The sequence below is a fragment of the Saccoglossus kowalevskii genome, chromosome 14 (genome assembly GCF_978046115.1).
Source record: "Saccoglossus kowalevskii chromosome 14, keSacKowa6.1, whole genome shotgun sequence".
Classification (NCBI taxonomy): Eukaryota; Metazoa; Hemichordata; class Enteropneusta; family Harrimaniidae; genus Saccoglossus; species Saccoglossus kowalevskii.
This window is the reverse complement of record NC_140654.1, coordinates 20580452-20607923: the sequence shown is the minus strand read 5'-3', so window position 1 is coordinate 20607923 and position 27472 is coordinate 20580452. Positions and strand designations below refer to the sequence as shown.

At 35.3% G+C, this 27472-nt stretch overlaps 1 protein-coding gene across 1 annotated transcript; it reads left to right on the top strand.

The window, feature by feature from the left end:
• Window positions 1-18075: 18075 nt before the first annotated feature.
• Window positions 18076-27167, top strand: LOC146734548 (beta,beta-carotene 15,15'-dioxygenase-like). The gene is made up of 12 exons (XM_085507513.1): window positions 18076-18220; window positions 18424-18565; window positions 19254-19347; window positions 19698-19812; window positions 20142-20331; window positions 20661-20866; window positions 22523-22674; window positions 23542-23643; window positions 23805-23999; window positions 25477-25624; window positions 25823-25969; window positions 27130-27167. The coding sequence occupies exons 1-12, from the start codon at window positions 18076-18078 to the stop codon at window positions 27165-27167; spliced, it is 1674 nt and encodes a 557-aa protein (XP_085363639.1).
• Window positions 27168-27472: the final 305 nt, after the last annotated feature.

The window sequence follows — 27472 nt, the reverse complement described above, 5'->3', positions numbered from 1 at the left end:
ATCATTGGCAAGGTGTTAAATATAGGATTAGAATACTTCATGCCCCTCTCTGGTAATTTGAACCGGAATTAATTTGTATCACATTTACCGTGTTATTTATTATACATCGTCATTTATTTCTACATAGATGTAAACGTATATTTCGTAAATTTGTAATGTGAATGATATTGTGTACAGTTAATAAGATTGGTTTTGCTAACACTGACTGTATTACAGCATAAAATAATATCATTGTAGAAAAATACAAACGACTCTCTTCATTATTCATATATTATTTCATTACGAGACCTAAACTACTAACGAATATTCCATATGAATAGACGAGGTTTTTAAAAGTACATTAATTAACTGCACATTTTAATTCCCAATCCTCTGGATTTATTATACTACTGTCTTTGTATGCATGATAACAGTAATTAGAATTGCTAATGAGGCTATGATATTCATGTATTGAATGTACAGTCACATGCTGGTGATTATGGGAATGGAATAATTCGTGAAACTGTACGGTGATGTGAATCGAAATTAGTTTTTGTTTAAATTTTCCCATTATTTTTCATTCATCGTCATTCACATTTAGACAAATATGTGGCATCGTTTATAAATAATCTAAATAATTACAAAAAATATTGTGTATCGATGAGAAACAATTTTGAAGTTCCTATGAAATGGTCAGTTATCATATTTTGCGCCATCTTATATTTCTGGCAACAGCTGTCACAGTTCGTGGCATTTGTTTCTCGCTTTAACGTGTTGCATGTATACCAAATCTTCCAATGAGACAAATAAACTATTGTTGATCAGTAACGTCCTTTGACCGCCATTTTGGATTACTAGCAATGTTGTGGTATATATGAGATACAGTGAAAAATAAAATAATTGTGATTTGTCTCTTGTTTATTGTCATGGTCGTGGTTTTACGAGAACATTGAAAAAAAAACTATACTTCTATGGGCATAGGAGGACCGAATTTACCTGTATTCATTACTATTAATTCTCCCGGAATAAATAGTACATGCTGCAATCATGGTATCAATCTTATATTTATTATTATCAGTCCTCACGAGCTTAATAATACATGCTGCAATTAATTGTACCATTCCTATATTTATCATTATCAGTTCTCCTGAACTAAATATTACATGCCACAATTTTGATACCGTTTCTGTATTCAGTATTATCATTCCCTCCTTACTAAATAAAACAGACTGTTATGTTGGTAACATTCTATATTTAAACTATAATGTACTCCCCAGTGGCTCACAATTAACGTAAGCAAACTTTGGACGACATAACAGCCTGACCAAATCGACCCTGTCTTTTACCTTTCTGACTGCCTGGCTGAAACTGGCTAGATTTCTGATTTATACCACTAGTCTGTCCATGTGCATCTCTAAACTTATCAGTTAATTCAGGAATTTACTTAACTGACTTGGGTGACCTTTCACCTATAAAAATGGACAACTCATTACCAAAAGTACTCGTCAATTGATCTCTCATCACTAAGTCCTTAGCTCCATCAAAGCTCCTACCAACTTCAGATCAGACAGCTCTACCAATCGGTCAAAATAACTACTTAATCTAGCTGCAAATTGCGAAATGCTTACGCCACCTTCTTCCCTACTAGTTCGAAATTTCTTTCGATAACCTTTTTTATTCATATCATGACGCTTCTACAAAGCTGCCTTTACAAAATTGTAATCAATGGACTCTGCTGCAGACAACACATACAATGCTTTGCCTGTCAATAATGCACTAAGATTAATAACCCAACTACCACGGGCCATTTCTGAGTTTCAGCTCGAACCTTATAATAAATGCATCCATCTCGTCTCTAGTCTCATCAAACAAAGATAGTGTTGGGCCCTTAGAACTAGCAACGGACTGTGCCAACTGTTCTAAGCCTCCATTTTGACCATTAGCTTTCGCACGTAATCTCAACACTTCAAGTTCATGCTCTCTTATTTTCTCTTTTTCTTCACGGTCTCGTTCTCTCTCTATTGCCTCAATTTTCAACCTTTCAACTTCACGTTCATCCTCACGCTCTCTGTCCCTTTCCTCACGTTTCAACCTTTCAGCCTTACGTTCAGCCTCACGTTTGGCTGCTCGCTCATCCCTCTCCTCACGCACTCTCTGTTTCTTCTCACGCTCAGTCCTCATAAATTGAGTCAGCTCTTCCCCTTATAGTCTAATCTACTACATAACTCTTCGAGTTCAATAACAATATCCATGCTTGAAAAGGTGCAAATCAAATTCCAGTGATATTAAATAAAGCAATTTAATGTCAACCTGACAAGCTGGTCTGACAACAACGCGTTCTCTAGACCTTAAGCAGTTACGAAACAGTCAATTTAGTCAAAGGATTGCTGACAATAAAATCCAAATCAGAATCACAATCCGAATCAGAATTACAATCCCACTTCTGACACCAAAATGTCACAGTGTAAGTACTCAGGTTCTTTTACTGCTAGTATGGGGTAGACAAGACGATAGTACTGAAAATGAAATACACACACACCAAAATGTCACGCTGAAGCTCCTGGTTTTAATACCTCTCAAAATAATTACAAGAAATAAAGCACAGAAAAATACAATGAATAAAGTCACTAAAATAGGGGATTGCTCTGGGAAGTGTGCATTGGTGATAACTCACAGTTCCAGGATGCATTAATGGACGACAGTGAATGGATTTAGCAACACAACAATGAAGAAATACAGGAGTCTTGCTTGCAGAGGAACGCTAGTATTCTGGAGGGCACCGATGGAAGCAGGAGATCATACAAGTCTCACAAAATGATGGCTGTAGCCTGTATCACTTGTCACACAATATCGTAGCAGGACACACTGTATACCAAGTTGAACTGATGGAGCACAACTGTCCTGAGTCTGTCCAATTTATAGGCTTGATTCAGTGTCACCACCTGGGTTTCCACATGAGCCAATCAGAATGTCATCTTGCTAGAAGCTGTGTCACGTAGGTAACTCAGTAGATCATAAACATCCTTTGTTATTCAAATAACAGCACACTTGGTATATTCCTATTCTCCTTCCAAAGTTTAAAACACCATTTGTTATGTAAATTACCCGCACAATTGGCAGATTCCACTGTTTTTCCAGAGTTGAAAACAAGTATTACCTGTCTATCACCTTTATGACAGTTATCACAAGACAATGCACACAATTTCTTTCCGTGATTCCATGCACACTTCCATTTGCAGGGTTTGGGGTAATATGACAAAAAAATAAATAAAGGATGCTGACATATTTGTTATCGCTACAATGAATACAATAATTATCATCATTAGGTAGCAACAATGTTTTTTTAATAATCGGTATATTACTTTCTTGTATTCTTTCAGTACAACTAACAAAAAAAATAGTACTAATGTTATTTTAGACGCAAATTTGTGAGAAAACTGAGCACAGCAAGCTGACTTTCAGTTGCCATTCAAAATGCAAACAACCACTTAATTATTTACATAATTCAAATGATGAACAAATTGTGGACAATAGCATTACGTTACTTCAAGTAATCTGTTGTCTCTACAGCTTGGCTGTTTGCTATGGTAAATAAAAGCCCATCTTATCAGCTTCTGTTATATTGTCAGTGTCAAGAGTTTCTGTATACACACATTCATTATTGAAAGAGCAAACGCACAACACCATTTTTTCAGCAAGGCAAAGCAACATCATTTTAACATGAGAAAAAAGAGAGGTCGTCAAAAAAAGTATTTTGAACCCATGAGTGAAGAGAAACGGGTCCGACTGAGTGGGTACAGCCGAAAATTAGATCCTGTTTCAGATGATTTAGAAGACGCTACTTTTGTTCGGAGAAGATTGATTTGTATAGTGACAGCGACACTGTCATTTCCGTTGACGAAGAAGTACGCGCGCACAAGTGACAAACATTCGTTAATTTTAGTGAAATTAGAGTCTTTAAACGAGCAAAGTAGCGACATGCTGGTTTGTTGTTTATGAAAGAAAGGTGTAATTCGGTTAGTGGAAGACATGGACAGACTCCATGGATGGGGTAGCTATTTACACTACCGCACAACTATTAATTCATGGTCTCTTAATTTGCCCACCTATATATTGTATTTTATTATTATTTGTGTCATATTAATTGGCCACGTTCAAAAAAAATAATCAGTATCCTATTAATTTGCCATCAATATCGCTATATAACTTGTTTTCAGTATGTGTTTATCTTGTGCACTTTATCGAGAAGCTGTGACCACCGGCGATCGTCGCAACAAGCACAGCTTTGACCGGAAAAAAATGTTTCATTCACGCACAATAAAAAGTTTTTTGCTGGATAATTATATGGTCATCGAGCAGTGAATATACATTGTGAATATCTATGATAAGCAACAATATCGAAAGAGTATGACAGCCACAGAGTTGAATCGGTATGCGTCCGCCACGTTGGAAATTAAATTCAGTTCTTACAAGGGTCTACTTTATGGACCGCCCGGGTGCGTGAATTGACGATTTGGATTGGCCGAACGTTTGACCGCTTTTCATAATTCTGTGATTGACGAGATGAGTGGAGCCTGGTTTAATAACAATGGTTAAAAAAACAAGCCCAAGTTACTAGTATGGCTTCGGTGCTGATTGCTGACCACGTAGTTTGCGTTACACTGAAAGGGCACATGACCACGTAAATAGTCGCTAGATTCAGATCGCATGGCTTTCTTTTATTAGGGACAATATTCAAACTCAGACCTAGTGTGAATTCTTCGTAATGTTTTTGTTGCACTGTGACAGGCAAACGGTGCGTCTTCGGTCTCAAAATAATTTATCAGACGTTACACTGACTACTTCCTGACCCCTTCTAGTCATTGTAGATATTATGAGCTCATTTGAAAATTCAAAGTTGTAAATAGATGGGCACGTGCCAGCTTTGTTTTTAAACGGGATGTGTCGAGCAATACTGACAATTTCCTGTCCCTTTCCAGTCAACAAAAGTGTTTCGTCTTTGCTCAGACAAAAGAAATATTTATTGTTTGTCTGAGGTCTTCGTACACGATATGCTTTTACAGGTGTTTCTCTTGTACATCTCCTTTTTCACGGCGGATTGTTTCAGTTTTTCGCATATCTCCCCTGGCTATGGTGACAAAAACCACGGTTTATAGTAACCGAGCAAAAACAATTTAATAGACCTGACGAAGATGCGTTGAATATCGCAATCACGTGAATATGTTAATTTGGTGACAGTGCAGGAAATGTATTTCTCAGGAACGCGTTAGACAGCGTAGTTGTAACTGCAGTCGCAACTAAACAAAAATGTATGAAGTTCTAACGGTATTGATAATTTAAACTTAAACCTATTGATGATTTAGTTTACATAATCCGCAAATAAACTAGATGCGATTAAGTAATCAGTAAATATACTTGAGTGGGATGACCCACCCATGTTTAGCATAACAAAACATTTGAATTAATGAAGTGAATATGACGCCATGTTGACGAAAAGACAAAAGACAAAAATGTGTTGTCATCCAGGTAAATTTGTTTTTTGTTGTTTCCTCAGTTCATACATCTGCACTGTTTTGAACTTATATAACTTAGAAATAATTAGTATTTATGATAATTATTAGAAAAATAATAACATACATACGTTCATTTACACTTTATAGTAACCTTTCACAGCGACATTATTCCTAAAATTCCCAATCAAATGGTTAAATCGCAGCGGCAGAACTTTTTGATTTGTTATTCTGGCAGGGTACAGTTAATCCCTGGGCACATGACCCCTATGTAAACAATCATTTCAAAATATGAATTATCAAATTCCTGAATATTTCAGCTTTCATAAAATATATAGTTTGCTATTAATATGTTTTGATTTGAGTTGCTCAAATCATGTTGCTACCTTAACACCGTATATTTTGATACTAATAAAAAAATCCCCACTTAAATTGCTTACGAGTTGCACATTGTACTTCTTACTATAGGGTATCATTGAACCGACATCACCTTGATATAACTTGAATTACGACACATAATAACCCGGGAATCAACAACATTATTTATTATTCATTACTAAAATGCAAATAGCTATGACAAGTATCTTGAAAAGTAGTCGCCAACTTATTATGCAAATCGATTTGTGTACACTGTAAACATGTACAATGTACGTGAACCATATCGCATAATCTAGACTAGTTTGGCATACCTCCTTATGAAAAATGCGAATGCACATACAACACATATACAACATACGAGAACGAATAGGTTACATATCGAATATAGCACGTGATGTTGGGATGTGAATGGAACGACTACACTAATTAAGATATTTCAATGTTAACATTTAGAATTGTTTGACTAATTTGGTTTAATTAACAATTGTATCACAATTGTATTATTTGATAAGATAATAGCTAAATATAATGTTCACATCTACAACTGTTGTTCTTGTATTTACGTTTTGCATAAACACAAAAAGTATGTCAGTATAATGGAGTTCATGGTAGATTAACAAAGATGTAAACAGAATTGCTGAGAGGGCCACCCTCTCCGTTAGGTGAACACTGAAATGAAGGACCATACGTATTGTATGTTTGGCAAGCGGTGCAACTTGATGCGCACCATCCTCCATTCTGAACCGCAAACATTCCGTAACCATTATCTAGAGCTACGGCAGCACATTTCTCAATAGGGTTTATGCGTGTTTTGTAGTATCCATCGAGTCGTGCATCAGTACCTTCAAGGGTGGGGATAGCACGTGCATATGTGTCAGTAAAACACCCAATTAAAAAGTAACCTGTACAAAAAGAATACAAACGCATGTATCTAGCAAATATTGAAAATATTGTTTTTGAAATTACTCTAGTAAACATACTAGTAGCTAATATACTTACCACATGTCACCCCGGTACATGGACATAATGGTACATTATATAACGAGCAAACATCACCACAATTAGCAGGACATGGTGTTTCTGCTGTGACTGCAATATATTACAAGACATGGTGTTACATTGTATAAGATATATATGTGTTATAGCATGCTTCTATGTAACTGTGGTGATTTATTTATTTCAATGTATAAATAGATAAGTTTATATTAATTAGGTTCACATGTTAGTAATGTGACAATGCACTCATTTGGAAATACGCTTACCTGTTTGAATTGCGAACATAGTTGTTTTGTTGTCATTGCCTGTAATGATGTTAGTATTATAATAGGTTTTTTTAAAAATTCGATACAATTTTATTCAACAATAACACAACTAGGTATATTATGCGTGTTATCACAACATCAATCCTATCTCGCCTTTTAAAAATATCCTAGACTAAGGCGAACATTCTCACGAGTTTTTGACGTAATATCAACTACTTGTAAACGCTTACCTGTTTGCAACGTCCATTGTTTCTGCATAGTTGAGAACATGGCTGTACCGTTGCCATTGCCTGTGTATAAGATATATATGTGTTATAGCATGCTTCTATGTAACTGTGGTGATTTATTTATTTCAATGTATAAATAGATAAGTTTATATTAATTAGGTTCACATGTTAGTAATGTGACAATGCACTCATTTGGAAATACGCTTACCTGTTTGAATTGAGAACATAGTTGTTTTGTTGTCATTGCCTGTAATGATGTTAGTATTATAATAGGTTTTTTTTTAAACTTCGATACAATCTTATTCAACAATAACACAAGTAGGTATATTATGCGTGTTATCACAACATCAATCCTATCTCGCCTTTTAAAAATATCCTAGACTAAGGCGAACATTCTCACTAGTTTTTGACGTAATATCAACTACATGTAAACGCTTACCTGTTTGCAACGTACATTGTTTCTGCATAGTTGAGAACATGGCTGTATCGTTGCCATTGCCTGTGATGATGTTAACATTTAAGATTGATACAACTTCGAACCCATTTTTTCAACAATAAGTACTTATATTGTGCGTGTTAACATATAATATCAAACTTATATTTGTGAAAAGCAAACATTTTGTAAGTGTTTGTTTTCACGATTTTCTGAAATATCAGGGTCCAATTGTTGAAATTCACCACTTGTTTGCCTGTAATAATATGCATTAACGTGCTTATTTTATTTGTAAATTCATACATACCCGTTGTCTCTATAGTGAATTGTGCAGATGATGAGATGTGCGATGGCTTTCTTTCACGTGTCGTTTTTAACATTGTTGTTTGCAAATCTGCCTCTATTGTATTCTTCTCAGTGGTTGGATTGAATGTTATATCCTTTATTATGCCTGGTGTCGTCGAAACGGTGAAACCATTGTGCATAAATGAATATTTTTCACGTGAGACAATTCTGCAATCTGCATAGTAACACAAAAGATGGAAAATAAGTGTTGCCTATACATATCCATGGCAACTCAAACACATTATGATAGTGAGCGCTATACTGTCCATTACTACAAAACACATATACTACGTGTACCCGTAATGACGACGGATGGAATAAAAACGCCGTTGGTGCACTCCAAGGGCCAATATTGTTTAAGGCGGAAGACGCCAGGCTTCCTGCAAGACATATGAATAGTTACTACAGGGATAAAGAATTATGTTGTGTTTAGTTCAAGCAATGATACTTTGACCATCTAAACATCCCGAGGTGTCGACAGTACGTATGGGGAATACTAGGCAAATATCGAAAGCGGGTAAGTCGGGAACGGGAATGCACACTAGAGCTCAACCAAAGGAGCTAAAATGATCCTCCACCAGAGAAAGGGAAGAGATAATCGACAAGCCGATGGTTGATGCTGCAAATTTCTATGGAAACCAACACATGTTTGAAATGATATCCCACTAAGATACCGATATAGTATCGCTAATATAGTTTTAAGCCCTTAAATCAGTGGGTTATTGTTTGACTAATAATAAGTTATAACTTCTTTTGATTCAAACATCTGTTTTCACTACATATGCGAATATGACACGCCCCTTTGATATGTATACGTAAAAATACATGACGGCAATTGACAGTAAGTATCGTGTTCCATAAACAGTACCACGAGTTATCCCATCTGTTATATGTATAAGTGGTGATTATTTCAAAATAAGAAAGCGAGTTCTAATGAAATAAATGCTTTTAGATATCACAAGAGTTAGGATTAGTCAAGGATAGTTTGCAACTATAATATACACATGTTTTAAATTCTAATCCTATCTGCTTTTCTTACAAATTAAAGTGGAATCTGACGGACATATGCTAAAAGAAGGCCACCCCAGGAAACATACATGTACATTGTAATTATGTTGCAGGCATTCAAACAAAAACTCTTACAATAATACGTAATAACATGGCTGAATGAATCGCAAATGAAATATGTAGTTTACTTTGATCACCTTGTTATACAATAAAATTTGTAATAAAATTATGTCATACTCTATAATAATGTTATCTGTATCGTGTTTCAAATAAACCATGTGAATTACCCATTTCATACAGTTCATAACTGATTCCCTGTACGCATGTCTCTCACTCATATTGCAATTCAATGTTTAATTTAATCAAGTTCAATATTACGCGGCTGCTTTGCTCTTTGATGTCTTCTTGATTGTAGTAGTTAATCCCGTCAGTCTGAATTGTTATACGCATTTGGGAGTTCTCATGGGAGTGTTACGACACGCCCTTTTTCCGAAATATCATTTTCACTACTTTGAACATGAATGAAGGTTTAAATCTACTCGCAAACTGTTATCTGTCAAGAGAATCTGAGCTGAGCTTCTCAGATGAAGTTTTCATCAAACAGCTCAATATCCTAAATTTCGGAATTAACATCACAAGTATAGGGTAGTTATAACACAATTATACACTCTCACCTAGGGTGATGGTCGTGCCGATATACAACAATTTTACCTATATTTTCGAGGACACTGATATCAATAGTTCTTGGAAAGATCATTTCAAATTGAACATCGCTTGAACTTATAACAGATGAGATGGTTTGGAGGGATAAACAAATATAGTATTGTTTTATAGAACATAATACTTACCATCACGAGTTATGTATTCGTACGTATACAGATCAAAAGGGCGTATCAATTCACATATGTTGTAGAAATATAAGATGAAACAAAAAATTGAACACAGCCGTCTGACCTTTTGAAAGATATTTCCGAAAACCACCATAAGGTCGAGGGCCGACTGGTGTTTGTAAAATTATGCCAACAGAGAGGGCAAATAATGTCAAAGCGTACAGATTTATATCTCAAAGCGTGCCGACTTATATCTCAACAAACCGGAGGCTACGTTGCAAAATATAAATATCAGCTAAAAAGGTTTACAAATTATAGCGTTTAACAATTTTCTTTTGAATACAACTGCACCGGTCTACTCTGGGTATAATTAAGAATGGACTTAGTTTAAAGAGAATATCTATATTACAAACAATTCACACACGTACAAAATTACACCAGGTTAACGGAGGTAAATTTAATTTAATTTCAACACTAAATTGTCCTTGTTCAACATTCACTATAAAATACATGCGCTTTCAAATTTGAAAGCAGAACAGAAGCATACAATCACAATCACAACCACACTGTCCTCCACCAAATGTACATAGTGCTACAATTACTCAGTGTGGCGTCATCAGAAACTTGACACAAAATGACAATCATGTCTTCTGTTAGCAATATATTTACATATATGTGCAATATCATGAACATATTTAAACATTGAACAGTTTGTAACATACATCACATACTAATACTAACATATATACGTTTAGCTTGCACTTGAATTGTGTGGAAATGGGGAAATACTAATAACCTTCTTAAAATAATTTCAACGCTAATATATCACATGAACAAACATATAGATATACATTCAAGTATTCCCATTGTTGTTAAAACAATTCTGAGGACGTGTAGAAAATATTAAGCACATGCGTTGTATAAGTAATACTTGCCAGTCCTCATAAATCCAAGTATATATACACTGGGGAAAATGAGTATAACTACTCCAATCACAATTGGTAGAATTACGGCATTGCGGTGTTCACGATCGCGTGGTTCCATGATTACAGTCTAGGTTATGATAGGCATGTGGTACACGTATGAAGCATCGACGCATGCGCTATAACATCACAAAAACAGTGAAAAAATTGAGCAATATTGTTATTGTATGAAAAAATTAGGGTGGCCAATCGCTGTGTTGGTTGGTTGATGTAATATCATTAGCTAAACATAGTGTGTAAAAGAAAAAAGGCTTACTTTGGAAAACGTTGCAGCTAAACATAATATACCAAAACAAATAACATTTATTGTAATTTTAGCTACGAGTGAAAGGCAGGTGTATGAGGTACAATGAACCGTTGATTGGAACTCGTATTACAGCGATGAGAGGTAAAATTAATTGTCGTCCAGCATTGAATAGAATTGCCTAACAGAGAACCGTTTGCAGGTTTCGTTTGATTGTGGGTGTGTAGGTTCGAATCGTCATGTTTTTGAATATTATTTACAGAAAAAATTAAAGATCTTATTCAGACTACACATGTTAACGTTGCATTTACAGCTTATAGTGGACGTGCTTCTTCGTTAATCACAGTACTGCGTCTTTCTTGAGAGACGCAAAGTACTCAAGAATTAGAAAACGATTTTAAGAATACCTGCGTCTTCTAGTTATACTAATGTACATCAATTATACATCAATCAAAACCAACATATATTACATTACATGTGTGTGTAATCTAGGTGAAAATTCGATATACCCTGTATAAATATAACATCTCAATAATGAAATGATTTTGTTATCACTTATTATTAAATATCTGTAGTCTTTACTTTGTCTTTGTTTAACACATTGCAAGACTGAGACACTGAAGGATTTACAATGGAAACTTAATTTGTATATGTTGCTGACTCCACAACTTTAATTTTATTTTATTTAGGGCGCTTCGAATCATTAATTGCAACACACACATAACCTGATGATGAACAACAACTTGAAGGATCTAGTAGAAAATGATGATGTATGTGAGGCCCTTATCAAGAAAGGCAGTGATATCACCACATGTACAGCTTCAATGACACAGTTTCTAGTTACAGTCATTTCCAGGTAAATGAAGCGGACCATACTGGAGCAATTCCCAGTGGTTCACTATATTCACCCTAGCACATAACACGGTTCCCGAATTTGTGTTTGGTTTATTTGTTGGTACATTTCCTTCTATACAAACCTAATGCCTCTGCCTTGACCAATGGAACGTACATTATGTATTCAACTATTATGTGGTCAGTGACTAACTGACTGAAAGACTTATATTCTGTTTAGTGATGAGAGAAAGCTGTAAAAACGGTTTACAAAGCCTAGAAATACAGGCCAAAATTACATGTGCTGTACATGAAAAGGAAAGGCCACTGAGAGAAACAAAAGATCTAACATCATGAGTGTGGCAGACCGCAAATTGTTGATACAAATCTCCTAGAATATTCTAGTGTAAACCCAAAATACAGCTGAAATCCTGAAAAATAAGTTTGTCAAAGGGTTCAGTAAAAAACATTGACATCCAGCCAAAAACATTATTGAGAAGTTTGGAGAGGAATCAATTGAGAACTCGCCACTCCTGAATACCTAGTCTTAGTGGGGAAAAAGTGAACCACTTTATCGAGACTGATGATGTTTACAAACGTTATGTATTGTGCCAGGTTTTCGCACCTGGTACAACATACATTATGATAATAGTGGTGGCGTTTATTGTATTTATTTAATTTTTAAGTTTAATGAGATCAAGTCAATTTTTACTTCAATTTTCCTGGATTTCCGTCAACCAAATAGTTGTCTTCTTTGAGCTCTCTTTGTTTTGTTTTGTAACCCCAAAACACATCTCCCTGAATTTTGCAATCTCGTGGTAGGGGTGCTTCAACGCCCATATTACCAAATGACTGGGGACCAGACTATATTTTTTATAAAACTGCATAAATCCGTGTGGCTAATCAGAGTTGGCATATCACGTGATAATTGGTTCTATTGATGTAGAACGCCTTACGAATATGTGAGTTAGCACAAATTATTAAAATAGCCATTTTTACTCTATTTTTACTTTATTACACTCTCCAGTGTGAATTGATGTAACTATTCAAATGTTAGTTTGGTGGAATTGTAGCACGATCTCTGCGATTTGATTTGACAATGCATCCTATGTATTGCCAAAAAGTCGCACTTAAATGCACATATATGAATATGAGCTGTTATGGAATACAATACTCAAATATTGGCTGGAGAAGATGAGGGAGCTGTAGCCTGACACACAAATATGATATATAAAATTGAATCTGAATATCTCAGGGAAATAGAAATTTAATTTACATATCCCATGTATCAAATAGAAGAAACAATCGGATTAGATTTCCCCCATTTTAACATTATCGGCGTAACTAACATTCACTAATTTTCCATACTTTAAGTTATTATAGGGAAACAGTAAAGCTGGAACAATATATATTGAAAATTCAAAATGCCCCTCACTATCAAAGTGATCTACCAATGTAGACTAACTTACATTTAAATCAAATTACAATATACTACATCTTCTGCATAATCAATGATTGTGAAATTAGTTGAGAGTAGAGTGTTGTGATATTATTTTGTGTGTTGTAATTGTAATGTACAATGACCAGTTAGCTAGCGAGGCTAGCCCAGCTGCAGAATTAGGATAGATAGCGTGTATTCTCATTGCGAATTACTTGGGCCAAACAACCGTGAACACGAGTTAATCAGTCTTCACACAGCTCCAGGCCAGTGTCGTACGTTACAGTCCAGCTCCAGTGCAGTTCAGCGCAAACGTCGACGTGGCAGCTAGCAAATGTTTTCAACTTGAAGATTAGTCTGTCCAATACGGGACTGATAGAGGCAAGACATCTTGCAGTGGTTCTATGCCGTAAACCAACCTGTGTTTCACGAGAAAGAGTGGTTTGCTGAGCTTGTCAATTTCTCTACATGGGCAAGTTTGAAGTAGCGTGAGATTACGGTTAGTGTTTTTGTACACTGTATTAATTCAGACCTCGTCATTTGGAGCTATAAAACTTATTTCGTCGTCGATGTTACAGTGTACGACCGAAATCTCGTTGGAACTACATGGTGCAAATTTCGGAACTCGGTAGAGCAGGCAATACCGAACTGGGCTATTATTGTTACTATAATGTTCATTGCAAATTGTTAATTATTCCTGTTAATTGTCTATGATTATTGTCTTATTAGTTATTAAATTAGTATCATTTATTTGTCATATTCTGGATGTGTGTCTTTATTTGACCTCCAGTGTTGCGTTCTGGAGTGCGGGATATTGACGGCTAGGTTCGCGGGTGACTAACCCGTTCGTAACAGTGAAAAACAAAGTAGTTCTTGGACATTCATTTGAAAAAGTTCATAATATTCTGAATACAATACAATTTTGCTAAAATTCAGGTTAAATTTTGTAACGCACATTTCAAGTGAATCCTGAAAACACTGGCATACAAATAATTGAGTTCAACTGTTATGAACGTGACTTCCAATATATCATGCAAATTGTTACTATAAGATAACTGTCAGGGCGCTTCTTAAACAACTGGTTTTATTCGGATGCCTTTATTTATACGACAGGAAACATAAAAAAGCTTAAAACAGGCCAATTGTTCTACTCATCCGCAGTTCACTATTCTGGTAACGTAAATTTCTCGATGGTGAATTTATTTCACATTTCTAAAATGTATACTGGTAAGGCAACCTACATCTCACCACAGACATTAGCTAGCCTTTATGCTTATTTTAAACAATGTGGACTGGTATCATAGCGTTTCTAACAAACATGTATTATATATTATACAACTTATATTATACTATACTTATATTATACAACTTACAGTTGATAAAGAAATTATATATTGTTCATATTTATAGAGCGCATCAATTTCCTCCATCAGGCCATTTAGGTGTGCATTTCATTTGAACTTGGAGCATCAACATTTCCATCAATAACATTTGCAATAATATAGTATATATATAACTCATTGTAACTATCTAAATAGTATGTTATTTTTGGCGTAAAACACTTTTCTAAAATATAACATGACAGCCGCAAATCAAAACAAATATAACTACAAGTTTAAATTAATTGAACAGAATGGACAATGCATATTCACAAAATTAACACTAACATACAAAGAGAAAAAAATTGATTCCACAGGGAGCCCGGGAACTATGATCAACTTTAGGCACTCCCTGTGAGCGCGGGGGGGGGGGGGGGGGGTATCGGCTGGTATCTAGTGTAAGAAATACACAAGGGATGAAAGCACCAGCGAGCTCATATTTTTTTAAACTGGAAAAACAGAACAGAAAGCCAAAGCCTTACCTATATTTTACCTCTATCTGCAGAATAAATCAAGAAAACTGGACTATCTGTAATTAACTAATGTGTATAGCTTTGAGTCAACCTTGTATTTCTACGTGTTCGTGTGAGCAGGCGAGTCAAAGTTCCCTGAACACACGCTATACGTAACGACGTCCCCATCATGCCAGTGAGTCTCACATGATTAACTCAGTAACAGAGGCGGTGGCACGAGATGTGTGCATAAGGGGACAAGATCTGTTCACTAACCTTGCGCCGCAGGCGCGACCTTACACGGGGGTCCGGTGCATGCCCCTCTTAAATTTGGAAATCTAGATTCTCTGAAACGCTATTTCCTAAATTTGAGGGTCACATTTTGCTGATACAAAGGATTTCAGCTTGATTTTGGAGGGGCGACGCCCTTCCAAAATTTTTTGAGGAGGCGACCGCCCCTCTGCCCCCCCTGTGCAGCCGCCACAAAGGTAATACTGATTATGTCAGCTAGGAGTAGTTACTTAGTTGTTAACAAAATATGTTTTTACTTGGATCGATGACACTTAACAACCTACCACTTTGACCATAGTTACCTGACCCAAGCGAACAGCGAACGCTTGACAATATACGAGGGGGAATACAGTAACATACAATATATTTGTCACTCACACACGGATGGCACACGGAAAGTGACGCGGATGGAATACCTGTATTAGGTGACTACTCCATCTATCGTTATTCACACAATAGGTAGTGACCATCAGTTACATCTATGGAAAGCAATTCGGGACGTCGGATGGATTAATAAAATACCAACAGAGAAACATACAGAGTTGAATGTCCATTCGACGTGTGAGGTATCGGCTATTCAGTCTGTCAACGGCATAATATTTACTTAACTAGGTGGGAGTAATAGGGGGCGAATCATCACATCTTCATTACGATGACGGCTTCATGATCGACATACATACAGACAAAACATTCCTTCACATTTCTAAATCAATGTCAAACAGACATACAACCTACGATTCATTTGGCATTGGTAGAATTGTTTCAACTGAAGGCGTTGCCGGAATATCATGCTGCCTCTAAGTCCATGTATCTTTCAGTGACTATCCAGTAAATAAACCCAACAGCGTCTTACCTCCAATTGACCTTTTGTATCTGGTCAAATAAGTCATCACAGTTTCAGGCGTTATCATATGACCGAACGATTAATCTCTAAAGATTCATAGTTATTGGCTGTTCTAACACTTCACATCTCTCTTGGTCACCATCGACGAAACACTTACAGGTTGGTACTATATTATTTAAAACGTGACATTGTTTTTAATTTAAATATGATTTGGCGGCACAAAATATAGACAGAATATGCAATATCTGATCAGTGTGAAATTCCCCAGCTGGTCACATTGGTCCGCCCAGAACGCATTTGGACAGATAATACGTAAGATCACAATAGTGATTATTACTGTGTTAATTTGTAGAAATTGAAAACGATATTTTTTTAATGATGGCACGTACACATTTACATGAGTTTTCAGAGCTGTGACACTGGTCATGGGAGTGTTGTTAATTCAACCCACTTAACATTGATGTAACATAATTATGTGGTTTTTCTACTGGCACTCGCGCTTTCTAACGTTCACATATTTCATTTACGTTGAAATGTGGTATATAAGAATCAAATATAATTTTTAACATTGAAGTATTTATCAACTTATCATATTATCGTTGACCGTTACAAAGATCACATTCAAGGACGGTGTCACTTAAACCAATAGTAAAATAAGGCATGGGCAATCCCGTTTGTTTAGCCTATCAGTTCTTATGTCTAGTAAACATTGCAGAGCAGCAAGATTATCATTAGATCTCATAAAATAACGCGAGATATATTCATATTCCAATCAACTATCGCGAGACATAGATAATTCTTTTTACCTCCATGACCACACTGAAATTCAAAAGTGGCATTTACGGAAGAATATAGCGAATCTGTGGACGATAGTTACGAACAACGCGTATAACACGTACTATGAAGTCGAACGCGACAAAAATACCACACCCTAGTTTTTACCGATAACCGGCTTACGCTGATATCCTGAGTGATATCATGTATATGACACCACCTATCCCATGTTTCGGTACCCCTGAACACAAAAAACAAAACTGTTAATGCACAAAGTGGTATGATCGCTCGAAACGCAGCGATATGCCCTTACCGAAAAAAATGTCGGAAACCATCCGCAAAATCTGCAACAGTGAGAAATATCGTTTCAAAGTAGCTCAGTATATACTCTTTGAGGTAAACACTAAGACATTCAGGTACTTGCAACTCGCCAAAATGTTGCTCGATTCTTAAAATTCTTACAAAGCTGCAAAGGTCAAAATTTCCAGAACTCATCTCTTTTTTAAAAAAAAAATATCTGGATCCGTTTTACGACGAAATAGGCAATTTCCAATAAAGCGCGGAGTTTGCAGAATATTCGGTGTTCGGTAAACTTCGACGGTTTCTATGTCAATACCACTTAGCGTGGCACACCTAGCATATACAATTAAGCCCATTAACACCTTAAACAATAGGCGTTGCCAGTCTGTTGTATTAGTAGTCTGAGCTTAAAAAGAACTGATAACATTACTGACCTCGTCTGAGATTTTAAGCGTTGCACTTAATATGTTATATGTTAACAGAAACATTAAACACGTTAAGATTACTGATACTCCTGTTAACATATGTCACATTGCTTTCAGGATGTTATCTCGTATGCTATTCAAAATGATTGTGTCATGTCTGTTTGCATCTATGGCAAATTGCTGGGATGTACCAGACAACATATACGATACTTACTTCGGGACAATCTCGAGGGAAAGACCGTATATGCCGACTGAAATACATGGAGAGATACCAGACTGGATTGAAGGTATGACAAGTATTTAACGGGCGGTGGTCGTCGCGCAGCGCGTGTTCGGATTTTATGTAAATAAACAATGTATTTTACACGCGTTGTATACGTCGCTATGAGTCCCCCTTTAATGTTACGCATAAGCTCATGGGTACAATTAGTTAATAAAGTCGTGATTAAAACGTAATTTTTCAGTAACGTACACTTACAAAATTTTACAGGGTACTTTTTAAAGCAGTCTGGTGGTACATATGGTAACTGGAGTAACCCTGAACTTGGATCCAAAATTACCCACGCGTTTGATGGATTAGGAACAGTGGCATCGTTTAAAATGCGTGATGGTATGGTGGAATACGGAACTAAGTATGTTATATATTAATCGATTCACCCATATTCTCTTCAGTAATAAAATGATTAAACTGGTATTAGTTCTATGCTAGCGGGTTCGCTTGCATTGTCTCGTCTTGTATCAGGCATCGTATAATGACGTGTGTTTTGTTCTGAGTTTGGAAGAATGAAACTTACCAACGTTCTATTTATTCCTAATATTTTGCCCCCATATTTTCGTCGTTGTTGATGATAGTACAGTTAGATGAACATGTCAACAAATAAATATGACTTCGATTGATGTGACAGTGTGATAATCGATATTTCTCGATTTCAAAGTGTTTTGCTCAATCATTTAGTTTCGGAATTCACACGCAATTCACAAATGGATGGCAGCTTCAACAACACGCTTTCCTGTAAAATTTTTACGATATTGCGTTATTGTCCTTTATAGTCAATATAAATAATATCTATTTAGTATATTCAGCCTCACGTCTTTCAGGGTGTATGTTTGAAATCGCGAAGTTTCAAGTGATACCTTAAATGGTAGTCGTCACGCTACGCATGCGCGAGATATAGGTCAAAAACAAAAACATCAATACTGGTTCATTATCGAAATTGTGAATACTATGGCTCAACATGAAGCAAGATTTGTGCTATTTGTAAACAACGAGCATTTTCCGTGAAACCACATTAGTACATTTGTGTATGTTCATTTTTCCAGATTTTATTTGACTCAAAGCTATAAAACGTGGGATTATTATGAGTGGGATATGGACGTATCTAAGGTCGCTTGGGCAACGACGTATTCTCCTATTGTATGTATAGTTAAATCCATAGTTACCTGAGTGAACATGAGTACTCGGTCTCTTGAATTGCGACAGGAATTGAAAATCCATTAAAATAAATCGCACAGTCTTCTTTATACCAGAATAAAGTAATGATGTAAATGGGTCTAAGTGACGCATGTGCAGCTGACAATATCGATATTGTTTTCATTTGTAGTCTTCATTGGATGGGAACTGCTTTTTTTTACATATTTGATATAGTCGATTTGAAAGCAATGTCCCACATATCTACACCATTTTCACATTATTGAACACTTCCTCACGCCGACTTATGTGTCAATCATTCTTTACTATTATTCTGAGTTCACGTTCTCATGTAGCACCAAGAACAGTTTGAAAAATGGTCCATTTTCAGCGATTATTCTGCCCTTAATCCAAATATTGCTTTCTGGAAGATTGGAGATAATGTTGAAACCGTGACAGAAGCTAGTTTCGGTTAGTTACCGGTATAGTTTTTAAAATCTTTGTGTATATGCATTAAGACATAACAAATATTGGGTTGTAATATTGGAGTTAAAGCTATGTTGGTTAAAGCTATGGAGTTATGTTGGACAATAAGCCGTAAACAGTGCTTGTAAATTATATTTTTTGAACAAAATCAAACGACAGCAGCACAACGAACGAGGCACATTAAACGCACAATTCATTTTGTTAGTTTTGACGTACATTTATTCACAGCGCAAGGCTGAATTTTTCCGAATCTATCTATCTAATTTCCTTATTGCCTGTGCTTGAATATATACAAGTTAACATGTCATTCATAGGACTATGGATCGATCTTGAGACTCTTGACACCAAGGGAGCATATCCGTTCAAAGATGTTAACTTCGGGCTGCCTCCATATATGGTGAATTTGAATAATCCGGCACACGAACACACTGACGCTGACGGTGTAACACTGTATAGTTCTGCACTCATGTTTGATATGCGTGATAGTGAAAACATCAATGTGTGGTATGTATAATATAAAGTAAAATATATTGTATATAGGTGCATATTGTTATTGTGTCACAGAGGGCGAACAAGCTCTGCAAAAAATGTTTACAAGTAATAGGCACGAGACCATGCTTTGTGTGGAGGTTCCCGAGATGAGTGGATTGCGCAAAAATTTAAATGTATAAAATAATGTGCCCGAAAAAGATTTCCCAAAATAAACCACAAACAACTGATGCGTCAATATAATTGTGTTTGTACAACACAAACACAATTACTTAATTAAATAATTTATTCATTAAGTTTTTATGCAGTGTCATGAATAAATGTATTCATTAATATATTCAAAGGCGAATGGTGTATAAAATCCAGAATGACGAACGGATACCTTTAGCGTCTTACTTAGCAGGCGGTCCCTTCAATCTGAGCCAGTGTGTGGATGATGGTTACCCTGACTTTGATCTACCCGGTGGTTATCTCCATTCTTTTGCTATAACTGAGAATTATTTTATTATTCCAACATCGAATTTTTTCATGGATGTATGCAAAAACCTACGTGAGTTGACTATATTGTTTACTACATTGGTATTTGTATAACAAAATGATATAACCACGAAGTCAGACTTTTTTACAGAATACACAAGTACTGTATAAATAATCATTCCTCACTTTTTTCACAAAACAATTCTGTTATTTAAACATGTATGCACGTTTATCATGGACTTGAATCTTTAACATTTGTTCACTTGCTATACATTGATGTTTTTTTTCAATCGATGTAGATTTGTTAGCGTGGTTTCGATAATCAACATTATCATTCTGCACATGTTTTTAAAGCTATGAAATTATTGAAACACAATTTACAGACACTGTGAAATTCAACTGGTTCGGGAGATCATGATGCGTGATTCCCTTTGAAAAACGTTATTGCCACGTAGGGATAATTCTGAAGGGCGACTATGAATTCGCACATTTTCTGAATGGAATTTTACGCATACAGCACAATGTATATTACAGTGTATACGCTGGAAAATGCATCTCAACACACTATATGTTTACTGCTCACTTGATTGAATGGAGTCAACCTTTCTCTCCCTAACTGTGGCCTTCTTCAGTGACTACAAATGATAATGAAATTGTATCATTATAACTGAAAATAACAGGCAAAATATAAAATGAAAACGAAATAAATCTCAAAAAATTTGAAATTGTAACAAAGAAAACTAAAACAAATGCTGTAAAACATCATGCCGCAGGGGTAGAAGTTTATGATAGTAGCTCTTAGCGTATGATACGCCCTCACTGTCCACTATTGATCCTTTGGTGTATGGGTAGTTTGCTTGCAGCCATTTTTCCATCGAAATGGTTCTAGTTTTTTGCGTAGCTTGTTTTCGCATTTATTTTTTATTACGCATATAAATAACATATATTACATTTCTAATGTTGCATTTTATGTGATAATTTATTCTGATAAATGCTAGTTTTGTGTGAATATTTACATATTTAACATCAAAACCTTCAATATTAAACAAATACCACGTTCCCATCTTTACGTACTGAATCAGTCACTAAGTTGTCAAAAATGCCATCTCGGATCAACCTAATGTTACCTGTCGGATCAATATGAATTCTGACATAATATTTTTTAAATGATATGCAAATGTGGTGAATATGTCGTCTATGAAACATAAATTATACAAAGTGGTTGGATGATGGTGAACATGATAATAGTAATTTGTGGAGTTTTGTCCATATATTGCCAGGTGCATTATTTATTTGTGTTAAACTGAAAACTATTGTTATTAAGTATAAGTGTTGGTGAAAGTAGAACCTGTGATCAACGGCTTCCTGGAAAGCAATAATGCCTTCTGTAATACTAGGTACAATTGTGTAGAGGGCCATCACATCAAGTGTCGCCATGTGACTCCGTTGAAGTACCTTGCCCAAATCTCGTAGGCGTATAGTGTTTCACATTAGTGTTATATTGTACTTGCAACTATTTTACAATATACATTCATTAAAACCACTGGTTGTTCAGTTCTTGCTAATTATTTTTGAGGAAGAAAAAAAACAGGCTCAACGACACATATATATATATATTGTTGGACTCTGTTTTAAAATAATAAATGGTTATTTCCAGTGAACATGTTATCAATTGTACGTGGTAGAGAGTTTATAACATAAACTATTGACTGAAAATTTCCTATTTCAGTGTCAGACCCAGATGATCCAGTACTTCCCACCTTTCTGACCGGTTATGAATTTCGATCAGATATTCCGACGAGATTTGTCTTCGTAAGCCGTGAAACCAACGACGTAGTAGGAGAATTTTCCACACCAGATGGGTTGTTTATAACACATCAGGTATGAAAGACTGAACTACTGATGTAAGGCTAAACATTATTTTAGATACATCATTTACAATAAATAGTTAATTTATCAGGCGATATATTATTATATATATTTATTTATGCCGACTGATTAGTTTAACACAATAGCTCAATTCAGCTATACAGATGATTGGTTTGTATTCTGACGTAGAATTCTTATCTATACCATGGCATTTCTAAAACTGAATGTTATGAGTGCATATGCTCAAATTTAACATGATGTGTGAATATTGATGTGCCGGTAGCAAAAGAATTCATTCTGAGCATTATCCATATATATTTATTAATATAAAATGTATAGACTGGAGACATCATAATTGCCCCCCAAATCAAGCTGAAACTCTTTGTATCAGCAAAATTTACTTCTAGAATTGCAGGAAATAGCTTTTCAAAGGGTCTAGACTTCAACATTTTTCAAGGTGAGCATGCCACCGGACCCCCTCTAGTAAGTTCGCGCCTCTGGCGAGAGGAATAGTGAGCAGATCTCGCCCCACCATGCAAAGTGTTATGCCGCCGCCTCTGTAATTTGAAATTTATTTAACTATTATGTACGCATATAATCGGAAAAAAATGCAAACATTTTTATATTTTGATTAAACATACTATAGTCCACCATATATTAAACGAATCAGATATTATTACTTTAACACAACATACACAAGCAGAGTTGATTTTTTGATTAATTTAATCTACTAATTCTGTGTTTTTCATTATTTGTCGATTGTATAACGGGAAAATATCGTTTTATGGTAAAGTAATGAATCATGATAATAAGCTATCACTATTGAGATATATACATGTGGATAAACAAAAGAATTGATGATTAATTTGTGTGTTGCAGCTCAATTCTTATGAACTGGATGGCAAAATGTACTTAGATATGTTGACATACTCGTGGGATGTATACAGATATTTCGATTTGGAAGAAATTGTAGCTGGACCAGTAAGTTATTTCATAAACATCAATTTGCAATGTTTCATGCAAGCAAATATTTTTGAGCACAACTATACATTAAATGTTGGCGATCTACCTATAGCTGCTATTATAATTTGACAAACTTTCTGACTAAGTTTTGCAATATTACAATCATTGTTTGTATCTAGGGCACAAAGAGAACAGTGGTAGAGCGGTTTGTAGTTGATATGAATGATTGGACGCTTATTGACAGAATTGATCTTTATCCATCGGGCTATCAAGTTGTTGATTTTTCAACCATCAACTATTATAATTATAACACTAAACCCTACACGTATGCGTACATGGCAGGCTTAGACCCAGTACCAAATACGGTTATCAAGGTAAGTTGATAAATTATTTGTATGCTATACAGGGATGGTACAATGCAGTTTAGTGATCGCAACGATACAAGGTCAATGGGAATACAATGAGCCCGTTGTCTCTTTGGCATGATACGTATGTGTTTAAATCCCGCCAGTGGTAGTAATGAACAAGAACTGTTTTTCTGCTGTTGTTCTTCTCGCACTGTTATCTTTTGTCAGTAAACATCGATTATTACATGGATGCTAACAACCTATTGTTTGCTATTCACATTCGCTTGTTTATCTTGGTGTACAGCCTCACTTTCGTCACAAACTAAAGAAATTGTGATTCCGCAGTTAAGTCACAAATTTCTTCAGAAATTAAACTACCTACGACTGCAACAAAATGTACCACCTCAATAATGAATTGAAGGTGTTAATGTATAAACGCAGGTTCGAGAGAATTTGGTTTTTACTTATTTTTTTTTGTTTTTTTTTTGTTTGTTTTTTTTAAATGCAGCTTTATTACATACAAAACATGGTTACAATAACACAAACATTTATTTTTCCTTCCTTTTAACTTGGATATTATATTAACTAGCCCACGAACTCAACCAAATTCAAATATGGTACATGTTGTATGTTTATTTTTCCAAAATATTCGTTAAATTTCAATTAAAATAGTTTTATTCCTTCGGTTACAATAACCCAAAATGTTTTATTTGATCATCTTCAAATTTGAGAGTCGGTTTCGTTATGAAATTCTGGTGCAACTATCAATTGTAATTTTCAAGGATTAAGTGAATTAAACGTACAATCCACAATTCAATGAGCAAAACTACAAGAGTGCGTGGATCTTATAAGTAAAATCTTATAAGCTAATCAACGTCCAACTTTCCTTAATAACTACAAAATACAAGTTGGGAGAATGAGTTATGTGTATAATCGTTCACCCAGTACAGCTTTTATGGACACTTATAAAATGGTCACATCTATCACATCAACGGATCGATTATTGCTTTTCAATATGTAAATTAGTGGTTAAGTAAATGTAATACTAGTAGTATCCGACGTCGTCTTTTACATTAATTATATTTTGTAATATTTATTTATAGCCTTGTTGGTTATGCAAATTAAGAATATTTTTAGTATGTTCCACCTGGGTTAGAATTACAAAATGTAAACAGCGTTAAACCATAACTGTCTACATATACAAGTGCCCACGAACATGTATATATTATATAAATTAAATAAATACCCTGTACCCAATAACCGTGAATGTGGGACATAACATCAAATTAGCGTCGTTTTACTGAATAAAGAATAAATCATTTACATAGGTTTATGGGACCGGAGTTTTAAATGTTCATAATAATTTGGTATTAGTTCAATCTTAAGTTATGCACAGGTGTGCTGACGTCGACTTTATATTGACTTAAACACGAACCCAATTATATTATATTTATACACATATCATTGAGATTAGTTATGAATATTTTGTATTTATTGCACACAGTTGAACGTTGAAACAAAATCAGCACTGTATTGGGGTCCATACGATGGTTTGGTAACAAGTGAGCCAATATTTGTCCCTACTCTTGACGCCGTTGACGAAGACGATGGTGTTGTACTTGTCGATGTACTGGACACACATACTGAGACAGGTAACGCTAGCTTTGTATTCTAAACCGATGTATATGATAGCCATGTTAATGCAACATATTTATGTAGTTAATGAGCAATAACTGTCAATACGAACATTCACGAAGCCTGAATATATAGACAAACATTATTTACCTTAGTTAATTCGAGCTATATTATGTTTTACGAGGTAAAACTAATGAGTTACGTTCGTTTTACAGGAATGGTCATAGTGCTGGATGCGAAGGATTTCTCCGAGATCGGCAGGGCGATTTCGCCTGAACTTTTGCCGTTTGGTTTACACAGCAAATTTGTTGCTCAGAAAGTGGAGATGAAAGAGCCACCAATATCTCGTAGCGGGAGTGCTAGTATACAATTTAATATTTGGATAATGTGCTATGCTTTTCTATCGTATTGTACATATTGATGATTCATTAGCATATCTAATAGTATGCAATGTCTACAACACAACTACAACGATAAGTGACAGGTTTATTGAAATATACATATAAAATACAAAGTTAAATTAGAATATTTTACAAGGAATAATTAATTCATTAATAGTTGCTGAAACAATGTGCAGATCCATGAAACGCCTAATAAATTGTCAATAAATTATTCTTTAACTGTAGTTTTTTTAATTTTCACACGCAAATGTTGTGAAATGTAGATTGCGATATTTTCTATCTTTTGTGTAAGAATATATGCTGTTGATTCACAAACAGACAAAATGATGCTTTCAATGCCCGTTATGGGTTGTTCAATCATATTTAAGTCATATTGAACACTTTACTAAATGGACCTTAATTGGACCATTAAGTTTGTTAAATTTGTACCCCGGGGGCGGCAAATGCTACTACTGAATGGAATTACTAGCTTGCTGTCATGTTCCGCTTCGGACCATTTTTCAGTTGAATAATGACTTCCTTATAACTTGCCTCATATGTCTATCTTAATATTGTACAGTAAGGTGTGGTATGAAGTAATATGTTGCTGTGCAAAGTCCTATGACGTGAAAATCTGGACAGTTTGGCCTCACAACCAATTCAGGCTCCTTCCACCACCCCTCTGCTATCCCATGTTTTCCTCTCAATGACATATTCTGGATTGAAATCATGTTTCAAGGTATCTGATCTTTCTTCTATATTGGCCTGCTCGTTTCTCTACATGATCAGATGCTAACTTGCATTCATCAGCCTGGCTTGTCTGCCATACATGAGGAAGGAGGGGGAGATATTCTGTTACACCACTTTTTTCTACAGTTATTATTATGCATGTACTAAAGGTCCAACATGCTGTCACCAGTCCTGATTCTGTTCTTCAATCAAAGAGCTTAACATACCGAGGAAATTCTCATTGAAACACTCATGTTGGCCATTTTTTGTGGAAGTCCTTGTCTTGTATGAGACTTGGCTACACATGTCATTTCAAATAGATGTTAGTATCACTCCAATTTCAAAATTCCTCTCACTCCTGGTCTGACTTACTCGTGTTTCTGCTGCGAATTTTGTTGTTTTGTTCATTGTAGGTAGAGCTAAGGCACGTGAAGTGGTGAGTTCTCATTAGCATATCCGAGCATATTTCTAGACATTCACAAACATTCACTCCGTATATTTTCTTTGACTTTTTGTATGTGGGTTTGAGGACCATTGCCGAAGGCATAGTCAAGAAAAAAAAAAATCTGTTGCAATTAGATGACAGAATTTCCTCTTATTTTTGCAAAATTGACTGGAATATTTTATTATAATATTATTTAATAGGCTATTTGGGAAGCTGTATACAACATTGAACAACATTCATACTAAAAAATAACTAAATTCGAGTAAAATTATGCATGATGAAAAATCTATATTGAATAAGCCTTTGTTAGT